Raw genomic sequence first — 16,105 nt, 5'->3', positions numbered from 1 at the left:
ACGCTTTCAATTTTACATTACAATATTATTCACTTTTAAATGCAATATTGCGTATTTAGGATATTGGGATACAATTATTAAATTACTGTAAATTGTCACGGGAACTTGATACGCGTGCGAATTTCAAGATGATCGAACAATTAGAAGTAAGATTTTATTACCTTATTTGGTTACATTAATAAATGTTTTAAAATACAAGAAAAATATTCATCTGAAAACTTTGCCGTTTTCCTCGAATTATTATTATTTTTTTTTAAATTGAATTAATTTTTGAAAATTTTCTAATATGCCGCAATAAAAATCCATACAGCAAAGTATTCTAAGCAAATGTCATCGATATTTTTTTAGTTATTTTTATTATTATTTATTTATTTATTTATTTAAAGTCGCTTTTTAACGGCGAGGTCATTAACGACTACTATTTAGAAAACTTTTTTAGTTATTCGTAATTTAAAAAACTAACTTTTCAGATTTTTTCACAAAAAATAAATGTTTTTAACGATTTATCATGAATAACTTGAAAACCTTATTCTTTAGCGCAAACTCCTGTATAGTATAATCTTTTTAAATAAAATATAAGATTTTTAAGTGAAAAACTTAAATGTATCATATTTGTTGATATAAATTGGAAATTGGATATAATTGTTAAAGATTAAAAATGTGAAAACCGTTAAATTCGAGTCTCTCAAACCTATAATACAAGCATGCCATATTAAAGAGCAAGGTAGATACTCTCAATTTCAAAAATGTACTTGTTTAAAATAACGCCTAACTATACTAATTATTTTTAATCCAAGATCATTTTTCATAACTGGAATAATGGTTGTGTGCGTAGTCACGGTAGGGACAATAAAATAAAAATAAAAACAGGGCTTCCAGTGAAAAATTTCATAATTTCATTTCATAAATGTAATCTATACAATTATATATGCATCCATACAATTCTATAATTAATTAGTGAATCGTTGCCATGGAAACGCCTCCAAAAAAGCTCACGCACGGTGCGAATAGCTATCGCTTGTTTTGAATTTCTGCGTAGTTAGGTTTGGTATCTTTTTTATATTTTTATAAGTATGTAAAATAATATTTTAAAATAATTTAAAAGTTTATTTTAAAATATTTTGTATTTATTATTTCTTGTCGCTAAAATTCCTTTAACTTAGCTCATCAATTTTGTAACTAATAATTATTTGTTACAACAAAAGAATAAACACGGAAAAAACAGATTAAAATAAATATCTCATATCTTTATGATTTATTACGTATACTCACTCTATGACAATGAATAATTTATAATAATAATTTGAAAAATTTGCTTGTTTGCATTGGTGCCATATTATTTCAGTAAAACTAGACTCATTAATATTTATATCAAGAAAAAATATTTTTTCAAAAGATGTTTAGTTGCTAATACATTAAAGAATTTATCTTTAATAATATTGTCATTAACACAATGCAAATTGAAAACAAAATTGGTATGAAAACGTCATATCCTCCATATAAAATATACAAATGTGTGAAATTGGGATAAGCGACAAAATAATAAATGATATTTGCATAAAGCTAGTGTACATTTTTGACTTATTTGCAACAACTTCAAAAAAGCCATGTGAAGTTAATACTTAAGCATTCTAACAACGCTGAGTAAGGGTAACTTCTACCACTTACGGGTTATTACGAGAGAGAAGATTAATTACAGAAATATAGGTTAGGTTAGGTTAGAGTGGCCGTCCTGGAGTGGAAAACACTTAGACCATATGGTCCGTTGTGATACCGAAAAAGGGTTGGCCCATTCCCGGCCGCTACTCCATGAACCATTTGGTTACCAGCTGTTTAAGAACAGCAGGAGAGCTTTGACGTCGACAGACTTTAAGTCAGAGAGGTCGCCAAAGAGAGACTGGCTCAAGTAAGTCTATTCCTCATGGCAAGAGCTGAGTAGTGACAGAGAAGGTGAGACATTTTCTCATCTTCACCACTGTGACAGCACCTGCAGTATTCGTGATACACTGTCAGGCGCAGGCGTTCAGCATGCCTACCGCCCAACTAGTGTCCTGTTATTACAGAAATATAAGAAAATCTTCTAAAGAAAAAAAATGATCGAAATAATTATGGTCATTTTATTTGGTGGGGCAATTATCATAACCATAAGGTGTGGTAGTGCAATTTTTAAAGGAGCTCTACTTGAGATTTGTTATAAACAAGATTGACACGAGGTATCACACTTGGTCTCAGATTTTATATAATTTCGATTCTCTTAATCTGATGTACATTTATTTTCAAAATTGATTAGAATATTTCAATTCAATTACATAAGTTCAAATATTTCGAATATACCCCAAAGCCCTGTGGTGGGAAGTGCAATAAAATTGTCTACGTTTGGTTAACATTTTCATTAATTAGATTTATAGGTCGTTCTTAGCGGTCTGTAATTCGGAGACAATAATCTGACCATCAATTGTTTTTCATAAGAGTTTGGGAACGGTTTTTGGAAGCACATAGATGTGAAATTTTTGTGATGAACACAATACTTATTAAAAACTCATAGGCTTCATAAACAAATTAGTAGTTATTTAAGGTTTTTTTAATCGCTCTTTGATTCGGAGACAGTAATAGGGTCAACAAATGCTTCTTATAAGTAAGTTCTAAAAATTTTATTATGAAAACAAATAGAAAATTTATAAAATTTGATTCAAAAAGCTAAAAATTAAAGGTTTTTCTAATAATTACTTTCTCTGTTTCAAAAACACAATTTGGCCGACGTATGCTTTTCAAGTTACGACTTTTGCTTGTATATAGAGGTAAAAATTTTGTCATGAACACAATAAAAATTAAAAACCTAATAACCTTCATAAAAAAATATAAGCTGTTTTAATTGTACCTATGAAGAATTCATGCAAAACGATTTATGAAAATAATCATAAAATATTTTTTTATTAATATTATTTAATTATAATCTATTAAAAAAATAATATAATATGTATTCTAATTAAATGGAGGAATGTTTTGAATAAGGTTTGTGAACAATGATGAGAAAATCTATGGCGGAATAAATTTTTTTTTTATACTTGTTAAAAATAGTTTAATTATCATGTTATATCAGATAAAAAAAAATACCTTAAAAATTATTATTTTTTATTTACAATATTTAAAATTCCTTTATTTTAAATAGTTGATAATATAGTGACGTTGTTAGAATAATGCTACGAGGAAATAAAATAATGTTTTTACTTAAATATCTAGTAATTAAACTTGTGTGAAAAATTATTCAGATTATTTTTTAATTGTAAAAGTTTGAATATTCAATAAATGACCTTAAAAGGTAAAAACAATTCTTAATAAAAAACACTTCTTTTTATAATTAGTTAATTTATTAATTGTATATGTCTCACGGCATCATTAGTGACAAAGTTTTCAATTTTCATTTTAGATTTCTCAGTCAAGTTACTTACACTAAAATTATATTATTTTTCGTTTATTTTTCATAATTCATCGCTCATGTATTGACTAAAATTTATGTTGTCGAAAGAATTTTGAAATTGTGTGGAAAGTTTCAAATTGTCTCAAATCTACAACCAGTACTGTCCTAAGGACATATATATCTCTTTTGTGCAAAGGTTGTTCCTTCATAAACCTTAGTTCGGTTAGTTCTTTTCATTATTCTACTCAATAATTATTAGATTATCTTTCTTTCTTATATTATTAACTCAATTTGTTTCTGTTCCAGGTGAGTTTTACAAATTCCATGAATGGTTAATTATCGCTATTTATCGCTTTTATCGTAAGTAAATATAAAAATTTATGACTACCAGTTTTTTGTATTGTCGTTAATGTTTGTCAGCTAGTAATAATATGTAAGCCGTTAATGAGATTACAGCTTCCAAATAAAGAAAGAATCATCCAAAGCTGTTCACCCAGTCAAAAGCTCTCAGGTAACAAACATAACAAAAATATAAAAAAATCCGTCGAATTGAGAACCTTCTCCTTTTATGAAGTCGGTTAATAAATTAATTGATTATTAATATCATTGCTACTACAAAAATTATGAATTTCGAGCCTTTGCCCGAAATCTTGTCCCTTCTCTTTAATCATCGGTCCACTTACCGGAACGTTTTTGTTACGAAGATGCTTGACCCATGTTAGCAAACAGTGTTCAAGAAAAAACGTACACGTTTTAGTTTTCCTTATCATTCAGAACATTGTGATTGAATTTTATCTTTATCCTGAATTATTCTACAAAGAGTAGATTTTGTGTATATTACATTCGACGCTAACTTCAACGCATGTCTTGTCACCATGAAGCTTATAAGAAGGAGAACGATCGCTATAGAAAATATTGTCCCCGAAATATGGATAAAATAAGTGAGGCGCTGCGACCGCTAAGAAGTATCAATAAAGGCGGGCTGTTGTGCGCTAATTTGAAATGATATATCAATTTGTACATTATGCAACTAACTTCATCCACTTCGCAGATACTACTTCTTGATGACAGCGCGGCTGGTGGCTTAAAAATTAACTATAAATTCTACAAATTTTCAGGGACAGGTGCGCTAATGCTTTAGTACATAGCGATCTTTCTCCTTCTTTATAACCTTCATGCTTGTCACTTTCATAAACGGATATTAACTTCAGTTTTTCACGTAATCATAAGGATTTGAGCCTTCGTTTTCAAATAAATATCCGTATGATAGCAAAGCAAAACTAAAACTGAAAGGCTCAAAATTAGTTTAGTGCGGAATTTGCGGGTAGAAGAAGAATAAGTAAGTAAACAAACAAAACAATGTTATCTCAGTTCTCAAGTTACAGAGGTTAATGCATATAAAATACACTCGCTGCCTCAGGTATAGAGATAACAATGACGATAAAATCGAAAAAACGAATCTCAGATGTAGAGGTTGGCTTTGTCCCACTAACAGAGGCAAGTCATTGCCAAAGTATTGAGACCTCAGCATGAGTTCCAGTTATGGCGGCTTCTCACTTATCCAAGTCCTCTGTTCCACTGTACAATATTGTCTTTGGTTGTGTGTTGTCAAAAGTGTAACGAAAATGTCCATCGATCAATCAATCATTCCAACAGGGATAACGTGACCTATAATAACAAAATAAAAGTAAATCATAGGTTTTTGTAAACAGCAGAGACCTTGTTACTCTCACGTGTACATGGTATTTTCAAATAAATTAGATTTACTCATATAGTATACGATGATACTTGCTAGTAAGTAATTCAAATATGACCTTTTGCTAAGTAATAATTTCCATATATCTTCTAGCTATAATTATCACACCTGTCTATGCTGCGTGTAGTAAATGCAAAAAAATACGGAATTGCAAATAAGATGAATTTTAGATAAAATGCAAAAACTGGTAATTATAATTCTAAGAAAAATTATTATTATTAAAATTATTACATTGGACATAAAAGTGATTATTAAATGATATAGCGTATTTTAATTTTTAGTTTTTTTTAAATTTATTAGTTGAGGAGATTCTGTAGAATTTACTTTTATTTGTCATGGTCATGAAAATTCCACGTCTTAAGTTTCAAGATCGTCTTCAATTTATTAAATTAGTTAAGTAACGTATAAATGTGAGCATTTCTAGTTCTGTCATATCTGTTAAATATGCTTACAATTACAATTATTGAATTTTACCTTATAATTAAATTCTTTTTGCACTTTTTAGTTAATTTGTTAATGAAACACGTACTTTTTTAGTTTTTCAAAACTTTATTTTTAAATTGACTTCTTTAAAGTTTCTTTAATAGGCAGTATCTGGATGACTGATCTTTGCTCGTTATTTTTTTCGTTGGGGCCGTTTCCGAGATTAAAGTTTGCGTGATAAAACGATGTTTTGAAAAAATTAAACCTTGTTAAACCGATTTTACGCCCCCGAAACCTCCTGCATTCTTAATTTCATGAGCATCGTTCGAGTCGTTTCCGAGATTAAAGTTTTTTGGATAAAATGACGTTTTCTTTAAAAAGAAATCTAGCTTAATCGATTTTCGCTTCCGAAACTCAACTAAATTTCATGAAAATCGCTGCAGCTGTTTTCGTGATTAAAATTTCCGAGATTAAACGACTTTTTTTAAAAATGAAACCTATTTAGACCGATTTTTCGCCCCAAAAACCCCCTTCATACTAAATTTCATGGAAATCATTGGAGCCGCTTTCGGGATTCCTGATATGTGTACATTAGGCTAAGTGGCCGAGCTGGTAAAGGTACCACCACCTTTACCTGTTCAACTACTAAGAAGTAGCTTGCGGGTTCGAATCCAGACAGCGGTAGCTGATTAGTTAGCTATAATTAATGGGGCAGTAGATTGATCACACTGTCGTCGCCTAGATAAGAATGAAGTAACTGACTCCACCCACATCATAAATTTAATTGTATACATATATCCGATTGTAGATTGAATAAATAAAGATTAAAAATAATGATGTTGGTGACTTCTGTTATAGATTTATATGTCTGAGGAACGGTGGTTAAACCCCAGTATTATTATTATATACTAGAATTGCTCGTTTAAATGATTGAAGCCATGGAGAATAATAAATTCTCAGAATGACCGCCGAAAGTTTGGACGAATTTTCTTTCATAAACTCGATTACAATAGAGTTGGTAAAACATACTAAACTGATGATGTAACTTTTTTTTACATAAACAGATTTAAAACTAATAAAAAAAGTATAAAATTGTGATTGATATACCTAGATAGATAGGTTTATTATGAAGTATGTAACTATATTACTTACCTGACATTAAAACAATGTACGCGTTGCGCATAAACAATGTAAGTCTACAGGTATTATGTACTATAATATAAACAAATGGATAGTTGGCCTTCTCATTTTAATAGTTATAGCATGATTACAAACTTTAATTACATTTATATGGTATGAATTAATTTATATGGTATGAATTAATTGTGGTGTCTCCCGAGACAATGCGAGACTCGAGATGAAAAGAGAATATGTTAGTGGGAAACAAGACGAAAACTAGACTTTTAATTTTTTGATTATTAGTCGAGAGATGGAACTCTCTTAAATTTTTGTTACGTGGTGGTAGGAGTGAAAATCATTTTTGGCAGTGCCAACGTTCAGTCAAAGGACTGGTTTTCTTGCGATTCTCTTCGCAATATTTAATTTATTATTGTTATATATCATTAATTTAATTACTTATTTGGAGGAGGCAGAGTACACCCCCTTTGTGCCTACACCATTCACTACACCAACTCAGCACAGCTATTAATTAAATAAATTTTTGTGCCTTAATGGGGAACAGAACCTGTTACTGGTATTTTCTGCAAACTTTTAACTTATTTGTGTAAAAAATTACCTATTTTTATACCAAAATTAATACTTGTTGAGAGTTTTACTGGCATTTTATATAATTATATATAATTTGCCCGGTGCTGTGAGAGTGCGGATATCAGATATCCTTTAAAAACTCAAAAACTTACAGTTTTACGTTGAGAAGCTGCTCGTTTCAGAATTTAACGTAATTGTCCGGTCTACAATTTTATTTACTGAAGGCACCGTAGCTAAATTAAATATTTTCAAAAAATATGTCAAAATGGACTATTCTAATTAGGACGAAGGATATAGAAGTTTTCCAAATTTTAAACTATGGTCCTTATCACGGTTTGACACCAACTAACCGACATTTTTTTATAGTCGATTATCTTGAAATATTAACAGTATCAATGAGACCTCGGTCTTATGGTGACGTTGTTTGTTCTTTATGCGGAAGTTTGCCAGGTCGAAACTTAAATTTTTTGTTAAAAAAATGTTTAAATGAAAATTACATCACGTAAAGCGAAAAGGGCACAGTTACTACCGGGTGTTTCACGAAATCTCTCGTTATTTTTTATTAAATAATTTAATATAATATGCAAAACAAAAACTTAATTTTAATATCATTTTAACTAGCTTTAATTGAAGAGGAAGCGTTTCGAAAGCGAGCTTTTCATTTACAAAGGTAACACTTTAAATTAATGAGCTGTTAAAAGTTAAGTGGCTTTTTTATTTAAATTATAAACGACCTTAGTTCATTTATAATTGATTCAGTTTTTTTTTTTATTATCTATTTTTTATCAGCTATTTCTAATAATAGATGATTAATTTCTGTGTAGATATAATTTAAATAATCATCCATAATTATTTATTATTTTGTTATTATATAATCGGGAAAATTTTTTATGAATATTCATGAAAACGGATTCTTTCTTTCAAGAAAATTTCGTTATTAATTTCAATAAATTCAATAAGGTTCTATATAGTTGGTATGTTTTTAAATAATTAAAAAAAAAAGTAATGCGATCTTTTCTAAAATTGGGAAAGAAATTTTGAATTTTTGAAAATCAGCGAAATGAGCTATTATTCGCCCATCTTAAGGATGTTATCTACCTACAATATTGTAAAAATATTTTAGTTTATATGTGTACGGTATAATATTATATCAATTTGTAATAAAATTAAGTACAATTTGTAACTATACTGTACCAGCTACAATGCATACATAATTTTGTATCAATTGTTGTGTTAATACTACTTTCTCTCTTCAAAGACCAATACTATAACCATAACCGTTTCTGTTAATAATAAAATTAATTATCTTTGGGTTATTATATCTCAACAATGATGATAATTTTGGATTTTTTTTTTTTAAATTCAAAACAAATACATCAAATTTCGGTTAGTTTTTTGAAAATATCTGAAGGTTAATTTTTCTTTTCTAGAATTAAAGAATTTGTAAAAATCACAACCTATCCTATGCCTTCCATGTAAATTACTCGAAATTTAATTAAATTTATGTCAAGACGATCAAACGACTTAATAAAGATAGAAAAGATTAAGAACTGAACTGATTTTAGAACGAATTGAACTAGAAATTTGTGTAGTAATAAAACGCAAAACATTGTGAAACAACTAATTATAATCATGTGGATGCTTCCTTTGAGAAGATTTAATTATAGTTAATTTTAATAAAGCTTAACCACCATTGTTTTTTCGTTTCCTTGAAAACTTGTTCAATCGGAAGGGTTCTTACCGCTGGATAGTACAAAAAATAATTTTAAAATATACTACTTCCCTGTGACTCATAATAAGTTAAAAAAAAAATTAGCAGTTGCTGTTCATTTATGGCATGCATGACAAGCTGGACGACGATTGGCATAAATCCTAGAGACCCGGCTTCCATTCCAAATGTATTTCAACAAAAATAATTTAAATGCAGTCCAGTCATATATTTATTTATTCCTTGGCAACATTTAAGAATATTGAAATATGCTTTTAATATTTTTATTATTTGTTTTATTAGATATTATCGTTTTTGTTTACTGTAAGCTTTAATCTACATACCTAAAATTCTACTAATACCTTAAAATTATTAATTATTATTATATTCGTAATCTCTATATTATTTTAAGACTTAATATTGTTTAATTGTCTTATTATTCTCATTATAATTATTATAAAATTTTATGGTTGTAAAATATTTTTTACTATTATAAAACAGGCGTGTGCGAACTTTATTAAATTTTAAAATTAAGAACTAGAGATGACCCGCTAAACTCTTTTTCACCTATAAGTTATTTGATTGCAACTTTTGATCAGCGACTATTAATCTTAATTAATCTAAGTCCGGTTATGAGCATAATTATGAATAAAAGGATAAAATGATCTTTTTTTAATGCGAGCTTTACTGGATTTATAAAAGTAAAAATATTAAAATATGTGAACATTTATCTGAAATGAGAAAACAAAAATTTTCCATTTATATCCTACTTAAAATAGGACTCTGGAGGTTGAATGGACGGGTTTGCAATGTTGTATTGATTAAATATTTTCGATATTCAAAACTTCTGTTCTGTTATTAAATAATAATTATGAGCTTGCATTGTTTCGTTATGGAATTTTTTGAATTTTTTATTCTGAAAGTAAACATTTTTTTTACTTCTTTTTGGCATACTTCTATTTTGGTAAATGACTTTCCACTCCAGTCTCAAAAGTTTCTTCAGGAAGTGAATTTTTATACCCTGTATAGGTAATTCTAATATATATCAAGGTGTATAAGGTATGCTAAGGTTAGTCCCAAGTTTGTAACGCTTAAAAATATTGATGTTTAGAACAAAATTCTGATATAGGTAGCCCATTTCCGGTTGTCGGTCCGCCTGCTTGCCTGTTCATCTGTCTGTCCACACGATAAATAAGCACTGACATTCAACACTTTCTATACAGGGTATTTCAACAATTAACTCAGTCAATTGTTTGGCAATAAATTTCTGTTGATTTGAATCTTATTTTGATCAATTCTCTACAGGATGGTGAAATAAGGTGTGACAGACCTTGAACCTTCTGGGCATAATTTGAAGAAAATTTGGCGTATATTTTATCTTGTCGAATGATAATTTCCAAAAATAAAGTACCCAAATTTAAAGAACTTGTTTTTTTATTTAATTCAATAGTTTTGCCACATAATTTTCAACCGTTTCGCCATTGGCATCATTTAGCGTCAGAACAAACTGACATAGCAAGAACCGACCTTGACCATATTTTTTTTAACGCATGATATTTTTTACTTTTATTTCCAATGAATTTTGCTTATCAACAAAATACTCCTTTTGACAGACCTTTGTAATAATTCTCTTTCATTTAAAAAATGCTCCCTAAAACGAAAGTACGAGAGTTAAAAATTAGATAAACCTTAATAACCTTCCCCGACACGGGTAATCTTCAATATATACCTTACAATTTATAGTACGGAACACTGATAGTGCGTTACATTTTCCAATTCAAGCTTTTTTGTTTTATTTAAACAAAATTAAAATCACCTGTACATACTTGATATGCCATTAATTATAAATCACAAAAAAACTAAAAGTGATATTCATTGAGGATGATATCCTTAGATCACTATAGATCATGATCGGACAAACATATATACATGCGGTAGTGGGCAGTTAAATAATCGTGCCGCGGACACAAAAATTACAACTTATGTGTCCATTCAAAAACGACAAGTACTTTTCTCATCTGTATATGTTGTGTATCATTTTTATAAAAAGTACTAAATAAAAATTTCATTGCTTATCTCTGTTTAATTAATGATACAAACATATCCATCTGTCTCACCATTGTGATATCATATGGATTTAAAACAACATCTACAAAAGTTAGTAGTAGTTAGTTACCTGTGTGTGTAATCTACCTGTCAGTATGTGTGATACGTCTCTAGCAGTATAAGTTTAAAGGTAAAAATCATTCTTACCATGCCGGCATACATAACCGGCCGTGTACAACAAATTTTCTTACAACAACAACAAGAATTGATCAATCAATCTTAAGAATATTGATTATCAATCGATTTTCAGTTACTTAGTGATAGTAGATTTTAATTAGTGAAATTAATTGTAAAATTTATTAGTGTCTGATAAAAAAAACTCCAAAATTTTTAATTTTATTTGTTTTAAAACATATCATACTTTACCTACTGATAGTGCTTTAAGTGAAAGTAAATAAAAATTACTTCTTTTAGTAAAAATGTATTGAAAACTGTTTATGATAACTTTAAAAGTCTCATAAAATAACTAACTTGATAAAATATATGTGATAAATATTTGTGATTTTTCTAGTGATCTAGTTGTCTGTTCCTTAGGAAAAGTAAGCAATTTTACCTTAAACGATTAAGAAATTTTCTTCAAAAAAAATTATTTAATTATTTTTAATGACAATTAGTTTTATGTAAGAGTAAATAATAAAAAACAAGTGTGGTAATAATTGATTTTTCACAAAATCTTACACAAAAATTAAATTTATCAATCGATTACTGGTGAAAGTTTTAGTGAAAACAAAAAAACTTTGCGTTTGCTTCGATAAGATTTTCTTTTACAAGAGATTTTTCTGAAAACAAAAGCCACTGAAAAATTGTTTTTACATACATTTTCTAGTGAAAGTGCTTTAAGTTAAAGTAAACAATTAACATAACAACTAACAAATAGTAAATACTGGACTAAAAAATTAAATTTGAGCGCGTATTTAAAATTATAAATTTTGGGAAAGTAAGATATTTCCTTATAATTTTCAATTCTATATAATATTAGTTTTTTTTTATAAAGTTTTGTTTTTATTTAGTGAAAGTAAACAAAGTTTTTGATAAGAAAATATTTTGTATGACTTTTTGATTAAAAATTTTGTTGGAAAACTATTTTGATGTAAAACTGAATGACTCTAATAATTTTTGTGTATTATTACAGATTAAATCATTAAATTGTGATAAAGTTTATAATTAAATCGAACATGTGAGATGAGATTTTGAAAAGTAAATATAATTAAAAGTCATATGATTCTGTTTATCCTTTTATGTAAATTGTTAAGACATTGAAATGCGATTTACTTTATTTAAAAAAACATACGAAGGTTAACTGTGTTAAATAGGCAGTTTTTCTTTTTAAAATCATACTTTTCTTAGATTTAAAAGTCTTTTCTTGGTGCATACGTTTTTCTTATCTAATTTTCATGGTTTTTTTCGGGCTATAATTTTTTTAATTAATATATAATATAGATATTATGTCCCTGTTCCGAGACCAATACATTTTCGCCCTTTTTTCTTGAAAAATTTTAAAATACTGTTATAAATAAAATTAGTTTTGTACATTTTGTTTGTGATAAAGTTTTTGGTGAATTTCTTTTGTATGAACTTTGGAATCCTTGGATTTAATTTGAAAATTTTATGATTTAAAAAATTTTATTTTTTTAAATTTTTATGTTTTTAAAAATTATGTGGAAAAATACTTTAAGTATTAAATTATTTAAGTATAATTAAGTTAAATTGTTTATTATTATTCAACTTTAATGCATATAATTACAAAAATGATTACTTAAAAAAAAGTTTACTTAGTTAAAGTTTATTTTTAAATTCATTGTTCTTTTGAAAAATTGTTGTAATCCAGATTAACGTGAATAATTTTCCAAGTGGCAGAGAGTTAAACTTAGAAGCAAGAAAAAAGGTGTAAAATTTTATCAATATATAAATAAGTGATTGTTTTGTGAAGTTTAAATTAAACATGTCATCGGGTGCTGCTGGAGATTATATTGAATATAAGGTTTCAATTGTTGTAAACGATTCTATATTTATTGGTAAGTTGTTATCAAAAAATTTAATTATCTTTTCAAGTTTTAGACCCCACACGGTTTTGTGTATTCAACAAAAATTTTCAATAAATGTTTTTTGGGGCTTTCATAAAAGTCATTTTTGTTATCATAAATCAATATAAAAATAGTTTATTAAAATTTCCATTGCGTCTTAATTTTTTATTTTGGGTTTTTAATCATGCCTGACAAACATATATATTTTGTTGTGCTGATAAATGGCAATTGGGTTGATTAACACAATTAATGTTATTTCTTTATTTTTGTAAAGAAATTTAATTTAATTTGGTTAAATCTCGAATCTAAACTTTCAAATGATTGGTACACCTCTATATTATTGACCTTTAAGCATTCATATTGAATCTTAAGTCATTATTAAAGCGTCGTTGTAGCTTCAAAGAATCGATTCATTTATTCGACAGTTATTTACCACCTTAGCGTGAAGGTTTCTGGAGGGTCCGACTGAAGAATGGAAGGCGGAGAGGATCAAAGAGGTCATTCAGGAAAATGTATCTGATTCGATGTAAGTGCGCTTTTAGGGAGAAGCTGGACCAATTAGGATAATTTAAGCAACTCAAATTCGGTGGGGAACCTAGGAATCATATAGGAAGCTTATTGCCCAGCAATGCGGATAGATATTATATATATATATATATATATATATATATATATATATATATATATATATATATATATATATATATGGGTGGTCTCTGTTATAGACGTATATGTCTGAAGAACGGGAGTTAAACCTCATTTAAAAATAAATTATATTTTAATATTAACTAGACAATATCTATCCGCATTGCTGGGCAATAAGCTTCCTATATGATTCCTAGGTTCCCCACCGAATTTGAGTTGCTTAAATTATCCTAATTGGTCCAGCTTCTCCCTAAAAGCGCACATATAATATATGTGATATATATATATATATATATATATATATATATATATATATATATATATATATATATTTACTTCGTTCTTACCTAAGTGACGACAGTGTCTTCAATTTATCGCTCCACTAATTGATCAGGCTGCCGCTGCCTAGATTCGAACCCGCACCATCCCAGTCTAAGTGGTCAAACAGGTAATGGCCATTACGCGTTTACTCGCTCAACCACTTTAAATTGTTCCTCTATGAAATAGGAGCAGAGCAACAAAGGACTATCTTATCGAATTTTCGTGACTTATAATATAAAAAAGCAACATCGTATAGTTAATTGCCATGGCCCTCTTTGCCACAAAGTAACGTAACATGTTCGAAATAATTTTCGTTGATAGTCTTTATTGATAAATAGAATCGACACTTTTCTAAAAACAAATGGACTACGATTTTTTTGATTTTTGTAATACAGACGTACCTACATAGCGAATTTAGACGGGTTCCCTTGTTTACCTTGACGGAACGCTAAAAAAATGCATGTAAAATTTAAACCGTGCGAATGAATATATTTATTTGAAAAGATTTTTCGGGCGTAACAATTTTCTGATAAGAAAATTAATATTACTATTTAAATATACTATTTCACGTGAATATAAACGATTTTAAATACATTGTAGCCTGCAATGAATAGATTAATAAATCACAGCGAGAATGTTATCAAACACAGTGCACAATATGTTTTTGTTTTTCACGTATGAAATGAAATAATAATTCTATTTTTTTTGGACGTGCTAGTTGGAAATAAAACCAAATAAACACTTCAGATGCTTTATTTATACTTATAAATTGTTCATTTAGATAAGTACTTTATTGGTCAGGTGAAAAACTCGAGTGAATGAACATCGAGGATCATTTTTTGAAACAAATCCCATAATTCAGAATTCAAAACGTTATTTGTATGCTTAAAGTAGCATTGTAATTGGAATTACACTGTTTTGAAGAACAAAATATAGTTGCTTGTACTTTTAATAATGGAATATTCTAGAATAAAATTTTGGATAGAATTATTTTATTGGACACATTTACTTATTAATCTTTTTTGTGAGGGCCCAACTTTTATAAAAATACAAGTTTTTTAAATTGAAAATCAACTTAATCTTGTTTGTTTTCTTAAAAAAAGTTTGGCAACTTAAGAGTATTATCATTTTTGATTTTACACAAAATTGGCCATCGAAATTAAATATTTAAATTTAGATGTCAAGGTTTGGTAACATTCAATTTTGTAAAGTGAGTCAATTTTACAAATCATAATAAATATTAACTTAAACTATCCTCAGTTCATCTAATAAAGCGAAAAATAAGTTAGGGAATAGAATTATGATGGAAGCTAATTGAAAAATATTCGATACTACCTGCGCCCCGCAGTGTTAATGGATAAAAAGGATCTATGTGCTATTTCAGAATATAATCTATCTCTGTGCCAAATTTCATCCAGATCCGTTCAGCCGTTCTGGCATGATTGAGTAACAAACATCCATCCATTCAACCAAACTTTCACGATTATAATATATATCAGAAAAAAGCTATGTTGGGAAGCTTTATTACATACTTAATTTCATTGGGACTGTGAATATTGTGCATTCCTATAATCACATACAGGAAGCCATGGGAAATACTCTTTAATTTTAACCTGATAATAAAAACATGTTTTTTGAAAAACGAGTTTACTTAAATTTTATCTGTAAAAACTCGAATTGGTGCAAAATAGTACAGATCAAAAGTTAGATAGTAGTTATACCTTTCGAAATTGACGCTCTGTATCTGTGAGAAGATTAACACACACAGTTCTAATTATGCTATATAAATTAACCACGGACTAGAAATTTCTTTAAATTATAATTAAATTTCAATGTTTAATTATTTTTTTGTATTAAATAATTCATGTAGAGAAAATAATTCCTTGTAAAAAAATCTGGTGCAAACGATACAAAACCTCTATATACACACATCGCCTTCCTGTCTGCTGGCGAGATAAGTTTGGATATGGAACACAAATAAATACTAATATCATATC

At 28.2% G+C, this 16,105-nt stretch overlaps 1 protein-coding gene across 2 annotated transcripts in view; it reads left to right on the top strand.

Moving 5' to 3' along the window:
- Nucleotides 1–16,105, top strand: part of LOC123290904 — a 478,701-nt gene that overhangs the window by 69,163 nt on the left and 393,433 nt on the right. Inside the window, exon 1 of one of the 2 annotated variants that reach the window (XM_044871276.1) lies at nucleotides 13,046–13,133. The exons of the other annotated variant lie outside the window; for it this stretch is intronic. Within the exon in view, the coding sequence (XP_044727211.1) occupies nucleotides 13,061–13,133 (73 nt within the window). The 5' untranslated portion in view covers nucleotides 13,046–13,060. Of the gene's footprint in view, nucleotides 1–13,045; nucleotides 13,134–16,105 lie in introns of those variants that run through there. 2 annotated transcript variants of the gene reach the window in all.

Source organism: Chrysoperla carnea, chromosome 1 (genome assembly GCF_905475395.1).
Source record: "Chrysoperla carnea chromosome 1, inChrCarn1.1, whole genome shotgun sequence".
NCBI lineage: Eukaryota > Metazoa > Arthropoda > Insecta > Neuroptera > Chrysopidae > Chrysoperla > Chrysoperla carnea.
Note: the sequence above shows the minus strand (reverse complement) of the source record. Positions and strands in the feature narration are given on the sequence as shown.